Raw genomic sequence first — 18,801 nt, 5'->3', positions numbered from 1 at the left:
TCCTCGCTTGTCTCACGGGGGTAATAGTTCTTCCAAAGCAAACTGGATAACAGACTTTCTCTTGTTTATAAGTTCAGTTTATTTGTCCAGTGAGTCAAAAAAAAAAAAACCTACAAATTACAAATTTTGAATTTCATAAAAAGTGAGTTTGCCATTTGTGGCATTCAAAAATCTTTCTTTAAAATATTTGGGAGGGGAATTCTGGGCACAGTGATGGCAAAAGTAGACTAGTAGGTCTCTCTTCATAGTTCTAGGCCATCCAGGATTAGATAGTGGAACTCTCTCTTAAAACAAACAAACAAAAAAAAAAAACCCCAAAAAACTACATTTTTTCCCCTGGTTGTGACTGTCTTCTGGTCTTTTGCTCTTCACTTCCTGCCTGAGAGCCTGTGGTCAGACAGTCCTGTCTCACTGTGTGGCCTGGCAGATCCCAGACCACCACGCTGACCTCGGAGGGAGAGGCTCTCTGTTGTTAGCCGGTACAGCAGAGCAGTTGTAATTGTCCTCTTTCTCCATCCTTTACTTTGGAGGCCAGGACATCTTCATGACGGAGGAGCAGAAGAAGTACTACAACGCCATGAAGAAGCTGGGCTCCAAGAAGCCTCAGAAGCCCATCCCCCGCCCCTTGGTAGGTGCACTGGGCAGGTGGAGCTAGTTTCTTACTCCTTGGGGACCCACCACCCAGCTCCCAAATAAACACTTGGATACTTATTCTTACTTATGAATGCCTGGCCTTAGCTTGGCTTCTTTCTAGCCAGCTTTTCTAACTTAAATTATCCCATTTCTCTTTAACTACATTTTGTCTCTTGACTTTTACCTTTCTTTATGCTTATCTCTTCCTTTCCTCCTTACTCCATGGCTGGCCATGTGGCGGAGTGGCTGGCCCCTGGCATCCTCCTCTCCTCCTTTTCTCGTTCCTTGCTCTCTTCCTTAGATTTCTCCTCCTGTTTATTCTCTCTGCCTTATAGCCCTGCCTATTTCTCGCTCTTGCCTATTGACCTTTCAAGTTTTTATTAGACAAACCAGGTATATTAGACAGGCAAAGTAACACAACTTCACAGACTTGAACAAATGCAACATAAAAGAATGCAATACATCTTTGCATCATTAAACAAATGTTTCACAGCATAAACAAATGTAACACAGCTTAAACTAATATTCCACAACAGGCAGGCTAACTGCATACTGCACCTCTGGTTGGGAGGAACACACTAGGGTCACTGTGGAGGAGGGAGAGAGAAGTGACTGACTGCCTGGTGGTGCCTGCTGACCCACTGCTTAGGGGCCCCATCCACAGCTCAGAGAGACATCACTGACTGGGACTAGGAGTGATGCGGTTAGTGCCTGACCTGTGCTGAGAGTCCGCCTGTGAGAGAGCACACTACCAAAATGAGCAAAGGGAACTGAATGAAAACAACCCCTCCCCTACCTGTGCAGGATAGTATCTGGTACCCAGGCATGGTGGCACCAAGTCAAGAATGTCACAAAGCTAGAGGCCAGCCTGAGCTACATAGTAAGATTATCTTTCAAATAATAATGTTCTCGGCTGCTGTACCCTTAAACATCATGGCAGGAAGGGTGTGACGGCAGGCAGTTTACATCCCATAACCAGGAAGCAGAGAAAGGATATAGTAGGAGCTGGCTCCTCTTGATGCCATCTGGACTCCAGCCAATGGGCTGGTGCTGCCCATACAGGAGTTCCTGATCCCTTAACTAACCCTCGTGTACATCTAGAGGTATGCCTTACTCGTCTCCTGGGTGTTCTTCAGTCCAATCAGCCAGAAATGAAAATGCAGAGAACAAGAGAGGCTGTTTCCCAAGCTCCACTCCACTCCCTGAATTTGGAAGCCAAGCTTTTCTACCACATTAAAATATAAAAACCATGGCACCTGGAGAGGTGGCTCAGCTAAGAACATGTACTGCTCCTGCAGAGGACCCAGGTTTGGTTCCAGCACCCGTCAGCAGCTGCAGGGATCCAGGGCCACACTGCAGGCTCTATCAGCACTCCTGGCAGATATTAGGGACACCACTGAGAAGGCGACCAGGAGCACATAATGAGCAGGGCAGCGGCTCTATGGCTCTAAAGGCTTCCGTGAACGCTTTCCCATCTTTCCTTTGCAGAACAAAATCCAAGGGATTGTCTTTGATTTTGTCACTCAACAAGCCTTTGACATCGTGATCATGATGCTCATCTGCCTTAACATGGTGACGATGATGGTGGAGACAGACACTCAGAGCAAGCAGATGGAGAACATTCTCTACTGGATCAATCTGGTCTTCGTCATCTTCTTCACCTGTGAGTGTGTGCTCAAAATGTTTGCCTTGAGGCACTACTACTTCACCATCGGCTGGAACATCTTTGACTTCGTAGTGGTCATCCTCTCCATTGTGGGTGAGTGGACCCCGGCTGCGAGGGTGAGATTCCTGAGAGCGGAGAGTCAGGGTGGGCAGCCTGCCCTGCCTGTGTGTCCTCAGCCTTCTCACAGACCTGCCTGCCAGGCGACGTGGGGAGTGTGTTTCACTGAGGCTCCCAGCCCTGAGGCAGGAGATAAACTTGCTTTGTTTTCAAGAGATTCAAATTCTACCAAGAAAGGCAAAAGAAACTTGTGTTTTAAATGTAGCAGTGGCCTGGGAAGATGGCTTAGCTGGTAAAATGTTTTGCTGTATGTCTTCATTAGGGTTTCTGCTGCTGTGATAAACACCGTGACCAAAAGTAACCTGGGGACTCATGGTTCCATACAACAGTTCACCTTCAAAAGTAGTGAGGGCAGGAACTCAAGCAGGGCAGGAACCTAAGGCAGGGGCTGATGCAAAGACCATGGAGGGGAGCTGCTTATTGGGTGGCTTCTCTTGGCTTGCTCAGACTCCTTTCTTATAGAACCCAGGACCACCAGCCCAGCAATGGCCCCACCTACAATGGGCTGGGCCCTCACCCATCAATCCCTAGTTAAGAAAATGCCCTACAGGCTTGTCTACAGCCTCATCCTGTAGCTTCAGGTTGTATTCTCAGTTGAGGCTTCCTCCTTTCTGATGACTCTAGTTTGTGTCAAGTTGACATAAAACTAGCCAGTCCACTGGACAAGCATGAGGACCTGATTTTGATCCCCAGAACCCAGGTTCTGGGGATGGTGTACATACATACTTACAATCCGTTCACTGGGGAGAGAGGGATAGGCAAATTCTCTGGACTCACTGGCTGGCCAGTGTCATCCACTTGGTGGGTTGTAAGCAACCCTATCTCAAAAAACAAGGTAGATAAATGCCCCTCGACCGAAGAATAGATAAGGAAAATGTGGTACATTTACACAATGGAATACTACAAAGCAGAAAAAAATGACATCTTGAATTTCGCAGGAAAATGGATGGAGCTAGAAAATATTATTTTGAGTGAGGTAACCCAGACACAGAAAGACAGTTATCACATGTACTCACTCATAGGTGGTTTTCAAACATAAAGCAAAAAAAACAGCCTACAAACCACAATCCCAGAGAACTTAGACAACAATGAGGACACTAAGAGAGACTTACATAGATCTAATCTACATGGGAAGTAGAAAAAGACAAGATCTTCTGAGTAAATTGAGAGTATGGGGACCTTGGGGGAGGGTTGAAGGGGGGAGGGAAAAGGCAGGGAGGGGAGCAGAGAAAAATGTAGAGCTCAATAAAAATAAAAAAAGAAAAATAAACAAGGTAGAAAAAAACTGATGATACCCAAGATTGACCTCTGGCCTACACACACACACACACACACACACACACACACACGGCAATAGTGAAGTATGAGGTGATAAAAGCGTGGCTAGAGATGGCTAATTGAATGTCCTAAGCACATTCTGGGGGCAGTGGTCACAGAAGCACTGCTGTAGCCAGCAGTGCCAGCTACTGAGACGACACTGTAGGCAAGTGTAGCTGGAAAGTCCCCAGGTTGTCTCCCTGGGACCTCACAGCCTCACCAGAACCAGGCTGTCTGGCTCGCTCTCTGGGAGGCAGCAGAAGCAGCACTCAAGCTGGTCCCAAAGTTCATGTTTCCTTCAACCTCAAAACAGAGCAGGGTTGAAGTTCTGGTGGGTGAAGAGAGAAGGCCGAGCCTACTGGCTGTCGTCAGGGCATACTGCCTTCTTAAAAGGCACCCCAAGTGCTGTGTCCATGCCTTGGTTCCAGGTAAGAATCCTCAGAACTGTGGGAGGCAGCCCCGGAGCAGACAAGGCAGATGATGGCCTCTTCTCAGCAGCAGACAAGGCAGTGCCTCCTCCTAGCCCATGCTCCCCTATAACTTTGTTAAACACTGAGTCTTAGGACATTTTCCCCAAGAAAAGAATCCCTCAGCTAAAGTATTGGTGGTGACAGAGCACAAAGACTTCCCATTTACAGTCACTGTGTACGTTCACCTTCTGACAGAAACCTCTGGTGGGTCTGGTTCCCAAACTGTCCACTTTTTCGTTTCTTTTTTTAAGACTTACTTATGTCAGGGTGTGGTGGTGCACACCCATTAACCTGGTACTCTGGAGGCAGAAGCAGGCAGATCTCTGTCATTTCAAGGTCAGGTCTACCTGCAAGTTCCAGGACAGCCAGGGATATATAATGAGACCCTGTCCTAAACAAACAAAAAAGACTTACTTATGTTTATGAATGTTTTGCCTGCATATGTATTTGTGCACCACATGTGTGCCTGGTGCTTGTGGAGGTCAGAAGAGGGTGCTGGATCCCCTGGAACTGGAATTACAAGTGGTTGTGAAACACCTTGTTGGTTTTAGGTACCAAATCCAGGTTCTCTGCAAGAGCAGCAAGCTCACGTAAACGCTGAGCCTCTCTGCAGCCCCATACTGTCCACTTAGACTGCAGTGCCCTGCACGAGTAATAAAGGTAGCTCACATCTTGATGGGACATGCTGTGAGCCATGAGGTTCCCGAGACATGTGGCTGGTGAGCGAGCACTCACATATTAGGAAAGGCCAGCCTCAGCCTAAGTCCATGTTCCTAGCTTCCCTGACAATGTGACCCTTGCCAACTGGACATGAAACGTCACTAAATGAGCTAGAAAGTCCAGACAGTCCTGCCCCGTACTGTGTCGCCCTCTAAAACAGTGAAATAGTGGGGCTTTTGATATGGAAGTTTTATCAACTGCTAATTTTTTTCAGGAAGGAAAAGCATGGAAATTCTCTTCTTAAAGTAAAAGGAAAGCCAGAGAGATGGCTACGTGGGTGAGGGTACTGACTGCCAAACCTGGTGACCCGAGCTTCCTCCCCAGGACCACTTGGTAGAAGGAGAGTCCTCTGACCTTCACATAAGTGTCATGGCATGCACATACACATACACTCAAAAACAATAAAAATACTAAAAATATTTTTTTAAGTAAATTGACCTGTGAAGTACCCTGAGCGCCCTTCTCATGGTTCGCTGGGGACGGATACTCACCCTCAAGCCTTTGCTCAGGTGTGGTGGCTCTCTGAAAGCTGCCTGCCCTGTAAGTACATACATTGTAGCCTTACCTGTTTCTCTTACATAACTGAGGAGCAAAAAGGAGGGAAGGAGGAGTCTGAGGCCACAGAGCCAGCACCAGATCAATCCTAGCGTCACAGCCTCTGAGAAGGAGCGTGCCTGCCCCATCCAGGCTCACCTTCTTTCCCTTCCTGCAAGGCGAGATTCTTTCTGGCTTTTTATTTTCTTTTTCTTTTTTTTTTTTTTTTTTTTACTTTATGTGTTTTGTCTGCATGTATACACGTGCACCATGTTTAACTAGTATCCCTGGAGGCTGGGTGCTGGGAATTGGACGGTGGCCTTCTGGAAGAGCAGTGGGTACTCTTAACCCCTGAGCCATCTCTCTCAGCCCCAATTTTTTTTTCTTTTTTTTTTTTTGGTTTTTCGAGACAGGGTTTCTCTGTGGTTTTGGAGCCTGTCCTGGAACTAGCTCTTGTAGACCAGGCTGGTCTCGAACTTACAGAGATCCGCCTGCCTCTGTCTCCCGAGTGCTGGGATTGAAGGCGTGCACCACCACCGCCCGGCCTCAGCCCCAATTTTTATTTTATTATTTTGCGATGGGTATTTTGTGTGTATGTATGGGTGTGCACCACATGCATGCAAAACCCTGGAGGCCAGAAGATGATATTGGATATCCTGGAACTAAACTTATAGATGGTTGTAAGCCACCATATGGGTGCTGGAAATCGAACCTGTATCTTCTGCATGAACAACAAGGGCTCTTAACTACTGCACCACATCTTCAGTCTCTTTTTCCTGGCTTAAAACCTTCAAATGAGAGTTTCTTGAGCTTTCTTCGGCTGGTCACAATACTTAAAGATCTCACGGCTGAGAGACACTTCACTGGTTAGAAGCTGGTTAGAAGCTCATCTTGTCTCCTGAGCACAGAGAGTGCCTATAGCGAGCAGCCCCGCTTCCTCCAGCTCTCGCTGCTGGCCCTTCCACCTCCTCCTCCTGTTGCTCTTCAGTTTGAAAATGTGATCTGCTTGAGGCAGGTCCACACAGGCATGCAGTCAACTCCTGCTGGCAGGTTCCCTGCTTGGAAACGGGTTTCTGTTTACATCTTTCAGCTCAGAATCTCAGAGCACCAAGTAAAAGGCCAGTCTGGATGGCCCCTTAATCTCTGAGGCTAGCTTGCTTGTGAGATGGGGGATGAGAAACCAACCAAGAATAAGATATACTGAAGATGTGTAACATTGGCAGAATAATCAGGACATGAAAATCAAAGGGAAGTCTGTCGTTCCCTGTTTGTAGTTTAGAACCTGGTGGCCCTGTGGAGAGCATGTGAAAAGCTGTGTGGACCCTCCCATAGGAAAACAAAGGCCCACTTTGTTACTCGCGAGGAGGGAGAATGAAGGCACTTTTATCTGAAGAACCAGTCTTACAGACAACAAAATTAACATCTGGAATATATAAATTGAAAGATAGTCCTGTATCCTTTCCTAAACATAGAGGACACTTTGTTATTTATGAACTCACACATAGTAAAATTGTTAAAACTCCAGAGCCATTGAGGCGTCTAGGTGCTCCAGGGTTAAGTGCTGGCTGCTGTTAAATTTTCTAACTGCGCGCACATTCTCTGCTTTTCTGTGTGTTTAGAGTGTGCAATTATCTTACTATGAGGGTTCAGCTCGAGTAAAAGGCACTCATGTACGTGCCCTTTGAACTTCTGCGCTTCTAATACCAGGTAAGAGGAGGGAAGGGTGACTCTGACCACAGTAATCATGTCCTCTGTTCCTCCTTTAGGAATGTTCCTGGCTGATATCATTGAGAAATACTTTGTTTCCCCAACCCTGTTCCGAGTCATCCGATTGGCCCGCATTGGGCGCATCTTGCGTCTGATCAAAGGTGCCAAAGGGATTCGTACCCTGCTCTTTGCCTTAATGATGTCATTGCCTGCCCTGTTCAACATTGGCCTTCTGCTCTTCCTCGTTATGTTCATTTTCTCCATCTTTGGGATGTCCAATTTCGCATATGTGAAACACGAGGCTGGCATCGATGACATGTTCAACTTCGAGACATTTGGCAACAGCATGATCTGCCTATTTCAGATCACAACCTCGGCCGGTTGGGACGGCCTGCTGCTGCCAATCCTAAACCGCCCCCCTGACTGCAGCCTAGACAAGGAACACCCAGGAAGTGGCTTCAAAGGGGACTGCGGGAACCCCTCAGTGGGCATCTTCTTCTTTGTCAGCTACATCATCATCTCCTTCCTGATCGTGGTGAACATGTACATTGCCATCATCTTGGAGAACTTCAGTGTGGCCACAGAAGAGAGTGCCGATCCGCTGAGTGAGGATGACTTTGAGACTTTCTATGAGATCTGGGAGAAGTTTGATCCTGACGCCACCCAGTTCATCGAGTACTGTAAACTGGCAGACTTTGCAGATGCCCTGGAGCATCCTCTCCGAGTGCCCAAGCCCAACACCATCGAGCTCATCGCCATGGACCTGCCCATGGTAAGCGGGGATCGCATCCACTGCTTGGACATCCTTTTCGCCTTCACCAAGAGAGTCCTGGGAGACAGCGGGGAGCTGGACATCCTGCGGCAGCAGATGGAGGAGCGGTTTGTGGCATCCAATCCTTCCAAAGTGTCCTATGAGCCTATCACAACCACTCTGCGGCGCAAGCAGGAAGAGGTGTCCGCGGTGGTCCTGCAGCGTGCCTACAGGGGACATTTGGCTAGGCGGGGCTTCATCTGCAGAAAGATTACCTCTAGTAAGCTGGAGAATGGAGGCACACACCGGGAGAAAAAGGAAAGCACCCCGTCCACGGCCTCGCTCCCCTCTTATGACAGCGTAACAAAACCTGACAAGGAGAAGCAGCAACGGGCAGAGGAAGGAAGAAGGGAAAGAGCCAAGAGGCAAAAGGAGGTCAGAGAGTCCAAGTGTTAGGGGTAACGGGAAGGGAGCTTACCCTGCCTCACCCAGGCCAGTGACGGACAGAGCAGCTGTGGAGACGCTGTGCCCGAAGACCTAGACCAAACAGTCTGCTTACGTGGGACACGGTTGCATCTTGAGCAGTGACCTGCTGAGGGCAAAGGACCCTGCTCCCTGGACTCAAGATTTTCTATTGCTTGGACAGGTGGTTACTGCATGTTCCACACTCAGTCAATGCAACTTAGGACTACACTAACAGGATACAAAACAGAGGCGGCTGCCGGGACCAGCAGATTGCCGTGCAGCCAAATGGATTTTATTTTTTCATTTGTTGATTCTCAGAAGCAGAAAGCATCATTTTAAAAGTTTGTTTGTTCATGCAAACAAATTTTGCATTCTTACATTAGTTAAGCTAAGCAGCAAAAAGAAACACACACACACACACACATTCAGCCAATGTCACTAATTGTCTATTTCTTTGACATAAACAGCATCTTCTCCACATGGGCGTCACGTGGTTTGGAGATGGGTGGGGGAAACAATCAGGGTTTTTCAGGCTGAGGAGGACTTGCTCAGGCCAATTCCAAACATTGTGCTCGTTCAATGCGTAGAAATGATTTGCATGATGGCATGCCGTGATCAGAAGTCATGCATGAGATCCATACACACCCCTGCATTGGGTCGGCCTTTGGACGGGACCCAGCCCTGCACTGTTCACTGTATTTGGGGGAATGGTAAGAGTTCCATACCGGCTGCAAGTCTTTCTGAGTTCTTAGAAGTCTTTCATACCTCTGGGTAGGGAAACATAACTAACCAATTGACCACCACCACCAGAACCAATCCAACCCAACAAGCAGATGGATCCGTTGTGTATACATGTTTAACAGACATCTCAACATACAGCCATTGTTGCATATTTTGCAAGGTAAACTATCTAATGCTGCTCTGTCCAGAACATGGGGAGACTCTGGCCCTGAATGGCTTGTACTATTAATGTCACTGTAAAACCAAATCCTAGGGCTAAAAAAAAAAAAAAAAAAAAAAAAAAAAAAAAAAAAATAGAAAAAGAGTTCATTTGTATCTCGCAATATTATAATGATTGTTTAGCCTTCATCCTGGGGAAATGACACTTGGGGAGAGGTAAAAGTGCTATTCATAGTAGCATGTTATCTCTAGGAGGCCTTTGGGGGATCATGGGGTGCTCACGTCATTCGGTGTCATGTCTGTCTACATTATGGCTTTTCTCAGGCTCAGGTAGATGTGGGAAGGGGTTCAGGAACTCTAGACCTGCAGAGGGATTACCACATGCTCCCATCTGCTGGTTCTTCCTGCCTCCATCACATTCCTTCAGCCAGTGGGACTTCCCTTCCCAGCTGTCAAGGGCTGGGTAAAGGCAGCAGCGTTGCTTGGGGTATGGCTATGAGCTTCAGAATAATGGTCACTAGCAGGACCTGAGGTAGAGATGGAGCCAGCTCTGGGCCCAGCCCACTTAGTCTTGTTACTGCGCTGGCTTTTGTGAGAAAGGGACTCCGTAGTAATTCTTTTGGGTGTTGCAGCTTCCCTGGCATTTCCTTTCTGTCCACCTTGCTGTCTGCTTAGTGGCCTGCCCACTGTTGTCGGGAGATGGCTTCTGAGGAAGCACTACATCTTCCATCCCATCTCCTGCTTTGCGGAAAGCAGCTGTTAGTCCAGGGGCATCTCACCTGACCACAGGGGTCCAAAGCCAGGATGCCACACTTGAGCGTCAGAAAGTCTCTCCGAACCAAGTGAACGCCATCCTTCCTGAGTATAGGGTATAGGGAAGTAAGCAGTCCACACTAGACACTCTAGACCAATCTGCCTTGCAGTAGAAGCACTTTGGATGTAATCTCAGTCCACTCGACTAGTTTCCATAGAACAAACCACAGGCAGTCAGTGAGCAGAGCTTTCTCTCGTTGGACCGGTAGACACTGTCCAGCTGTCCTGAGCGTGCTGAGAGCAGCCTGGCAGTGTATCCATGCCGCTGCCACTAGGGCAGATGTAGAGAGCCACGTACAGGTGACGTCGTACACAGCACAAAACAGAAGCTGACGTGTGTGGTTATTCTTTTTAAGAGAATTATAAATACTGTAATATATAATTTTATTTTATTGGCATGCCTTTTGTAAATACAAATTACTAACTTATTAAATAGGAAATGGCTTCTGGCTTATGCCATTGTCATGTTTATTTTTATTTTTTATACTTTCTTTCTTCTTAGAACTAGATGCTGTCAGCCAATGTACACCCCAACCAGACAGACAGACAAAAAATTTTTTATTGCTAATGGTCTTTTCCAAAACAACAAAAATATATTTTTGTTCCAATGTGCAATAAATTCTAACCACTTCTATGCAAGATTTGGCTAAACTTAATCATTGTTCTTAGATCTTGAGATGGGCAATAGCTATTTGATCCTGCTAGGAACACCAAGCGCCATGCTAGTACTGTCGATAAGCTGCTAGAGCCTAGATCTGACCGTCCTCTCCTGCTTCTGACCCCTCAGAGAGCTAGCAAGAGCTTCAGGGAAGAAGCCACCCCCACCCACTGATTAGCCCTCACCTGCTGCCTCTCCCCCTCCTCCCCTCCTCCCTCCCTGGCTCTCTGTCCACCCTGCTCCACACTTCTGTTCCGTAGGCCACCATCACCAGCAGTTCTCACCGCAGTCAACAGGCATTGAACCTAAAGAATGGCTATGGCAGTTTTTGGTTGGTCTCTTTTTTTGTTTCGTGTCCTCACAGAGTGAGCAAGTGGCAACGCTTTGCCAAATATCCACGAAGCCCATCAATCAAAGAGCAGCAGCAGCAGCCAGTACCACTGCACATATATATATAGATATATAAATATAATATAAATATTTATTTTTTGTAGCCGGGTCCTTGGTGCAGTATTTATATTCCACAATCTCCTTTAAAAATAAAAAAGGACAAAAAGCAAAAAGTCATGTGATGCTGTTCATTTAAATGCAGAGCCAAAGCCCGTGAGCAGCAGCCACCATGACTGCTGGCTGTGTGAAAACACTCCCCCTCTTCCTTAACTTCCTGTGGGACTCAGCAGAGGCTGAGAGCAGGGAACCTTCCTCATGGCCTGCTCTCACCCTCTGGACGCGAGCCACTTGGGCATCTGAAGCTGTGGCCAGAGAGAAACAAGCTCCCGAGCAGGGCCCCTGGAGCTACAGTGCCCAGACGGCTTCTTTCACAGCCCGTGTCACCTGTCAGAGACCAATACAGTGTTGTTAGTGAACCCATGGAGGCCAATGCCGAGCTAAATGAGACATGATTTTAAAAAGTCAAAAGGAAACAATAAAAGTGATCCTTCTCACCACACAAGGGGAGCCTGTCTCCACGGCTGCTGTTCAACTTGCCCATTTTTGAGTTCTAGAAGGTTCTGGGAACTGGGGACCCTGGAGCATTTGGAGAAAGGAAAGCCAGCACCTCCCGATGCCGGCTAAGTAGAGACTGCAGAAAAGCCAGGTGATCCCCAGGTCCCTGCTGCCGACTGCATGTGGCATTCCTTAGGCTGAACCCTCCCTCGGCTGTATCACCCAGCAGACCCCAGAGATGACCTCAGTCAACCCAGCTGGACTGGCCTTACTTCTGCCTTGTTCACGGAGATGATTTAAGGAAAAACTAGCCCCACCCCCAAAGCTAGTGCAAGCACGCTGCCCAGGGGCTCCTACTCCAAGAGCTAGTGCTGGGCCGGCCTCCATCCGCTCCCACAATCAGACCAGCAGACTGGGCTGACCCTCTCGGGGACATCCCTCTCCAGGCCGTGTCTCCTGGTCTAGGAACACTCAGGAGGATCTTGAAGTGCCCATTCTAGTCCACTCTAGACGCTGAGTGGAGAGAGATGGCTGGTAGGTCAATCCCCATCTTTGTCCCTCTATGGAGGGTAAGGACTTGGTGACTTGAGTCCTGGGCATCTTATGTAACGATGCCTCTTTCTTTTCTCAGATGTTGCCCAAAGTTTTGCAAAAAGCTTCGTTCATTTTTCAGGTACTCCCCACCCCCTAGAGAATCAGCTGCCACCAGTCAGTCGGGGAGGGGGGCTTCGGGAGAAGAGGAATCTGGGTGTGAGGCCAAGGCTTGCACCAGGCTAGTGCTGCTTGGATCCGCCTCTCAAGGCTTCCTCCATTAAAACACTCCTGAGGCGCCCCTGCCCCTGCCCCCACTGCTGTTTGCTGTATATAGAGGCTAAGTGGGGCGAAGTGGGCAGGTGTGCACATGTGGTGTGTGTGTGTGTATGTGTGTGTGTGCGCGCGTGTGCGTGTGAAGAATGTACATAGGTAAAGGGGAGCGTGGTCCAGTGGTTCCAGAAGAGGGACAGAACTGTGTTCCATCCCTAACTTGACCACTGGCTCGCTGTGTGGCCTTGGGCAAGTCACTTAACCTCTCTGTGCCTCAGTTTCCCCATCTGTAAAATGGGGGTAATAATACTGACCTACCTCACAGGGGTGTTGTGAGGCTTTAACTAGATGTTTTGTAAAGCGTTCTGAGCTACAGAGACCAAGGCGCCAGGGAAGGGCAAAGCATATTTGGACTTGAGGAAGATGAACTAGTCCCATAAACGCTGCTATTCTGAGAGCCATTTTAAACTGCACCGCTCCACTCCCCCGCTTCTCATCACCAGGACAGCAGGTCGAGAAATGTCTTTCCTTGCACTTGCTTCTGGGGTTTGTGATTCTTCTTTCTTTCCCTTGCTGTATCTCCCGCCGTACCCCCCTCGACTCTTTCCTTGTTCTGTTTATGCGGAAATGGCAGAAAAGCTTGAGAACTGAGGATGTAAGTGGGTGGGAAGTTTATAGTCTGAATTTTCAATTTTACTTTGTACTGTACATCTTTTTACTTTAGAATTTGCAATAAAGGGTTACGTCAATCTTATTTTCAACTCTCCTCTTGGACTGGCCTGTCCTTCTGTCATGGCTTTTGCCCCAAGCCCCTTCCCCTGGGCCTGCCTGGCTACAGATTCTCCAATCTCGGCTCATCCCTTGGTGGTGGGTGGGAAAGTGCCAGGGTTGTTCCCACTGTGTCCTCAGGAGGCCTTGCCCAAAGGATTGAGTGCTGCACGCTCCAGGCAGCTCCGCAGTCAAGAGTGCGGCTGCTCCCCTTACGGAATGAATGGTGAGCAGCTTCCTGGCGTAGAATGGATACAAGAGTGTATCCAAAAGCGCGTGGCTCGTCTGGCGGACGCTGGCCAACGCTGGGGACCCCTGGGGATGCCTGGGCCCGGCGGCGCCAACCATTTCCATCCAACCAGTCACAGACTGCGCCCTCTACCGCCTTTAGAAACTTTATAGTGGTGGGGCGTCGTGGGGCGCGCTGCTCGCTGTTCACAGCAGCGGGCCGTGGGGGGACGGTCCCTGCGGCGCCCAGGTTCGGGGCAGGAGCGGCTCTGCTTCCCAGCGGCATGGAGCTGGGGACCGCCTGGGCCCGGAGGAAGCGCGCGGGGCGGGATCACCGTCGCCGCCTGTGATCCACAGCGTGAGCACGGTGATCAGCGTCCCGGTGCCCAGCGCTCCCACGAAGCCGACGAGGAGGCCGAGCACCAGCGGCCCGATCCAGGCTGCTGGGCTTCGCGTGTACGGGGGCTGCGGCAGGCGCTCCACGATCAGCTCTAAATCGTCCCAGGAGGGCGCGGGGACCTCGGAGCGGCGGGCGCGCGGGGCCGGGGCCGGGGCCGGGGCCGGGACGGGGGCCAGGGGCGGCTGCACGTAGTTCGCGCCTGACCTGCGCAGCTGCAACGTCGCCTGCTGGTGGAGGTTCTTGGCCAGCTCCCGCGCCACATCCGGGCGGCCGCTGCGCCGTAGCGCCCGGGCCACGCGGTCCCACGACAGGACCGGGGCTTCGGCGGCCAACCAGGACGCCAGCGCCTCGCGGCAACCGTCGGACACCTCCCTGGCCCCGGTTGGCACGCCCTCCTGTCCCTCCGACGGCTGCGTGGCTGCCGCCCGCCGCCGTTGCCCCACGATACCCTGCGCTCCGGGAGAGGGTGTGGACGGCTCGGGCCGTGCCAGCCAGTCCTCAGATAGCCGGGCCAACTCGGCGTCCACGTCGGGCTCGGGCGCCTCGAGTAGTGATCGGAAGTGGCCGCACTCCTCCGGGGTCAGCAGCTCCGACAGGCGGACTGCTGCGTGAGGGCCCATGGCGTCCAGCGCGCCCACGGGGGCCAGCGCCCGGTTGCAGAGCGCCAGAATCAGCGCCCACGCCATGGCAGGGCCTGAGGGAAGGGCTCCGAATGCCGTAAGGCCAGGCATTGTGGCGAGGGACATTCGTGGAACATGGAACACTGCTGCTAGAAAGGAACTACCACGCGGGGGTGGGGGCGGGGTGCGCACAGATCTGAATGCCCAGGGTCTAGGGGAAGGGGTCCTCAGCAGCCCCCGCTGAAGGCAGGGATTGGGTGGCAGTCCGGGCCTTATATTCAAACGCCTAATCTAAACCCACCTCCCACTTCCCATCTTCTCATTCATTTACTGTCCTTCGACTTCTATCAGAAGCTCTGGATGCTGCTCTTCATTCAAGGCCCAGATTCTCTCAGCATGCTCTCGCGTCTGCTAGTCTAAACCCTCATCTTCCCAGAATAGGGCAAACCCCCAGTTCTTCCATCCCATCACACTGGACCCCCACTTACCTAACACATGTTTTCCCAAGATGGCTTGAATATAACCTCCAGTCTGGCCTCCATGATGAACCCTGCTATACCATGCCTTCAGGAAGCCACACACACCGCTCACACACATCATAGTCCCTCTAAGAATCCCGCACCCACCATCTTGCCCAGCACTGCAGCTACACCTTTGCACTGCCTCATCCAGAAGACCAAGTGTTCAGCAGAGGTCTGTTGACTCAACGGGAATTCTTGTGAACCAGTCCCCTATTCACCCACATGCAGAGGCTACTTCAGGGTAGCTTAGGGGCCTGCCTGACTGCTCCCACCTCAGGTCTCCCAACTGCTGCCCCCATTTAATGCTCTTGTAACAAACATGAACGATGTCAACAATACTCTCTCCAGCCTCCATATTTTACTGACCTTTACCCCTCCCACCTGTGAAGGTTCCTGACTTGCCACTCGTGGGTACTTGTGTGGTGTGTGTGATGTGGGGCACCTGTGTGTATACTGTATAGGCCTGAGTCAGATAGGCTCCACCATTCTCTGCCTTATTCACCGAGTCAGCGTCTCTGAGGGAACCCCTACTTTTGCCTTCCGAAGGCTGTAATTACAGGGGAGCTGCCATAGCAATCCAGTGCTACATGGGTGCTGGGGGCTCCAGACTTGGTCTCCACACCTGCATGGCAGCACCCTGCCAACGGAGCCATCTCCCCAGCCCTCTTGGGCATTTTTTTTTCAAGATAGGGTTTCTCTGTGTAGCCCTAGAACTTTGTAGACCAGGCTGGTCTTGAACTTACAGAGATCCGCATACACCACCACTGCCTGGTTCCTCTTGGGCATTCTTGAGAGAAGCCCTGTGTTCTTCATTGGCATACTCTTCTAGAAATACCAGGGGCTACTCAATAGAAGTCCCCAGTGATTGCATCAAGGTCAAACAGTTGTGCCAGCTGTGAGGAGACCCTTACGATCCACCCCAGCCTTTATAAATTTATATGGTCTGTTTGGAGGACTGTCCTACCATGGGTTCTCGGGGGTGTCCTTGGCAGTTTGGGGCGGTTGTTTTAGTCAGCATCCCCACAATTTTGTCATACAATAGGTACATGATAAATTGCAGGAGGTCATATCTGGACCTCCAAGGACTCTGAATCCTGGAAATACCCAATTGGTCTCTCCAGAGGTTGCTCCTGGCTTTGCCTCCTGTGAGCCTGTAGTGAGCCCTAAAAGGGAACCCAGTATGCTATTCCCCTTGGCTTGTGGCAGTCGAAGACCTGAGATAGTAGTGGGCCCCAAGCTCTCCATAGCTCCACAGTGTCCCTAATTTCTCCATCTCTCGGTGTATCACGAGCTGTTGAAGATCGTCAGGACTGAAAGACAGTGAGGAAATGGACATAGGCTCATGTGGTCTGAAGCTCCGAGCTTCGGGTGTCTCCACACCTTGCCTTCTCCCCTACGGAAGACAAGCATGACTCTCACTTGCTCAAGCAGGGCTGTTGTCATGCTCGAGGGCCCCCTTCCTCTTCACACCCCATTTTGTTCATGCATTCATTCAACAAACACACCCACACATCATTGCTCCTTACATCAGCATCCAGAGCCAGATGGAAGGCGCTGGATGTGACCTCCGGTCAGCAAATGACAGCCACGGGCATGGGGTGAACAGCAAAGTTCTGTTCCTGCTGAAGGGACAGAAACAACCTGATCAGCCAACGCTCCCCGCATCCCACTACCCCCAAGAAATCCTCCGAATACCACATGTCATACTTTAATACTGTGTAATTTTTTTTCTTTTAAAATACAGTCTCTTCTGAGGTAGACAGACCACAACTGCAGAGCATTATCAGACAGGAGATAAATATGTCCATGTACAACACACAGCAAAGTGAGGTAGAAATGGTTACAGCTGAAGGACAGGATCCCGACCCAATAGTAGCAGAGGGAGTGGGCAGTCTATGTGCCACCCCTGCAGGGCATGCTGTCCCCACCCCCGCACTCCATCCCTGGATTCTTTGGTATGCCCCCAACATCACTAGGGCTGGACCCACCCTGCCATCCTGCCCCATGCTCACGAGGTAGGGCTGCAGCCTGGGGCTGATTCTTGTGCAAAGCTTCCAAAGCTGGAAACAGAAAGAGCCCAGCAAAGGAAGTGTAGGGACCCTGGGGATTGGTCCATGAACCCCCTAGAGGTGCTGCTGCTTGAAGGTACAGCTGGGTTCCCAACTTCACTTCCCTGCCCCTCTACCCCCCACCCTACCCCCAGACCTGAGAGAACTCCCTTATCCCATGTTCCTACCAAGGATCTTTTGGCAGCAGCGCTCTGTGGCCTCTGGCTCCAGAGAGAGGCTCAGAGGAAACAAGGACGAAGGGAACACAGCAGCTCTCCCGTTCACACTCAAGGCTGGCACTTGCACGGCAGCTCTCCCGTTCACACTCAAGGCTAGCGCTTGCACGGCAGCTCTCCCGTTCACACTCAAGGCTAGCGCTTGCACGGCAGCTCTCCCGTTCACACTCAAGGCTAGCGCTTGCACGGCAGCTCTCCCGTTCACACTCAAGGCTAGCGCTTGCATGGCAGCTCTCCCGTTCACACTCAAGGCTAGCGCTTGCATGGCAGCTCTCCCGTTCACACTCAAGGCTAGCGCTTGCACGGCAGCTCTCCCGTTCACACTCAAGGCTAGCGCTTGCACGGCAGCTCTCCCGTTCACACTCAAGGCTAGCGCTTGCACGGCAGCTCTCCCGTTCACACTCAAGGCTAGCGCTTGCATGGCAGCTCTCCCGTTCACACTCAAGGCTAGCGCTTGCCCTCGGTACCTGGCCCCGGCCATGTCTCTCATGCCATCCTCGGCACCCAGAAAGTGAGGAGGACGAGGAACTGTAGGGACAAGCAGGGGGGCTAGGGTGGGACAAAGATGGGGAATGTTCCTTCTTTGCATCAAAGATTGTGAAATGGTCTGAGGAGCTGAACAGCTGAAGCCCCATTGCGGGAGCAAGCAGGAGGAAAAGGGTTTGAAGAGAAGGAAGGGCTCTATTTCCTCTGTCATGTCATCCTCTCCAGGCCCCACAGTCTGGGAGAGCAAGGAAATACATTCCCCACAGAACTGTCTCCAGAGCCGTGCTCTCCCTCCTGACAGGTCCCAGAGAAACAGGAGGCCTGGCTCCTAGTAGTCAATATTGTGCCAGCCAGACTTCTGGCTAGACCATTTTCATTCTGGGGGGAATCCCTTAGCCTGGTATAGGGAGCCTCTGACTAAGCAGGTGTCCAGTGAGGTAACCTGAGAACATTCCACTGGGTCACCTGAGGCAGGACATGAGCCAGAGTACCCCAACCCTCTGTAAGTTTCCCAGAGAACCTGAAGCTGAGGACTGGGGCCCACAGGAGACTGGCCAGAAGGAAGCAGCAAGTCTCCCTGGCCCCCAGAGGGCCCTGCTCCTGCTCATCTCTCCCTTGTAAGCTGGGCCTGGGGAGGAAGCCTTTAGTTACATTCTGTTTCTGCCCCAACAACAGCAGTTTGGGACTCATGTCTGGTCTTCCTCATCAGCCCCAGTCTCTCTGGTCTGGGAGAATCTGCTCCCCTGGGGTGGAGCCTAGGGGTAACAGGAGAGCAGAAGTCTAACATTCTTTCTAAGGTCAGTTTCTTCCTGAGTTGTCAAAAGAAAAAGAAAAACAGCAAATCCTACACATCTTACAAAAATAAGAGGCCTAAAATATTAAGCAATCTAAATTTCTGGGACTTCCCCTCAAAAATGAACAACAACAACAAAAACCCTTCTTTGGGTGTTTTTCCCCTTGTTCCCACCCCTAAGAGCCAAGATTTCTAGTGGGT

General features: G+C 50.6%; 2 protein-coding genes across 5 annotated transcripts in view; one reads left to right on the top strand and one right to left on the bottom strand.

Moving 5' to 3' along the window:
* The window catches only part of Scn8a (sodium voltage-gated channel alpha subunit 8), a 180,490-nt gene extending 167,224 nt beyond the window's left edge, over positions 1-13,266 (top strand). For all 4 annotated transcript variants that reach the window (XM_041646022.1, XM_041646021.1, XM_041646024.1 and 1 more), the window contains 3 exons: positions 524-628; positions 2,122-2,392; positions 7,224-13,266. In XM_041646022.1, coding sequence (XP_041501956.1) covers positions 524-628; positions 2,122-2,392; positions 7,224-8,371 — 1,524 coding nt within the window. In that variant the 3' untranslated portion in view covers positions 8,372-13,266. The remainder of the gene's footprint in view (positions 1-523; positions 629-2,121; positions 2,393-7,223) is intronic.
* A 437-nt stretch (positions 13,267-13,703) lies between these two features.
* On the bottom strand, positions 13,704-14,627 carry Tmdd1 (transmembrane and death domain 1). The gene has a single exon (XM_041645989.1). The coding sequence runs from the start codon at positions 14,625-14,627 to the stop codon at positions 13,704-13,706; it is 924 nt and encodes a 307-aa protein (XP_041501923.1).
* Positions 14,628-18,801: the final 4,174 nt, after the last annotated feature.

The sequence above is a fragment of the Microtus oregoni genome, unplaced genomic scaffold (assembly GCF_018167655.1).
Source record: "Microtus oregoni isolate MIOR12 unplaced genomic scaffold, Mior012 000118F_ref0000498, whole genome shotgun sequence".
Classification (NCBI taxonomy): domain Eukaryota; kingdom Metazoa; phylum Chordata; class Mammalia; order Rodentia; family Cricetidae; genus Microtus; species Microtus oregoni.
The sequence above is the reverse complement of the archived record's forward strand: the minus strand, read 5'-3'. Positions and strand labels throughout refer to the sequence as shown.

Excerpts from the sequence above, each read along its gene's own strand:
- Tmdd1 (XM_041645989.1), bottom strand. The coding sequence starts at position 14,627 with ATGCCTGGCCTTACGGCATTCGGAGCCCTTCCCTCAGGCCCTGCCATG.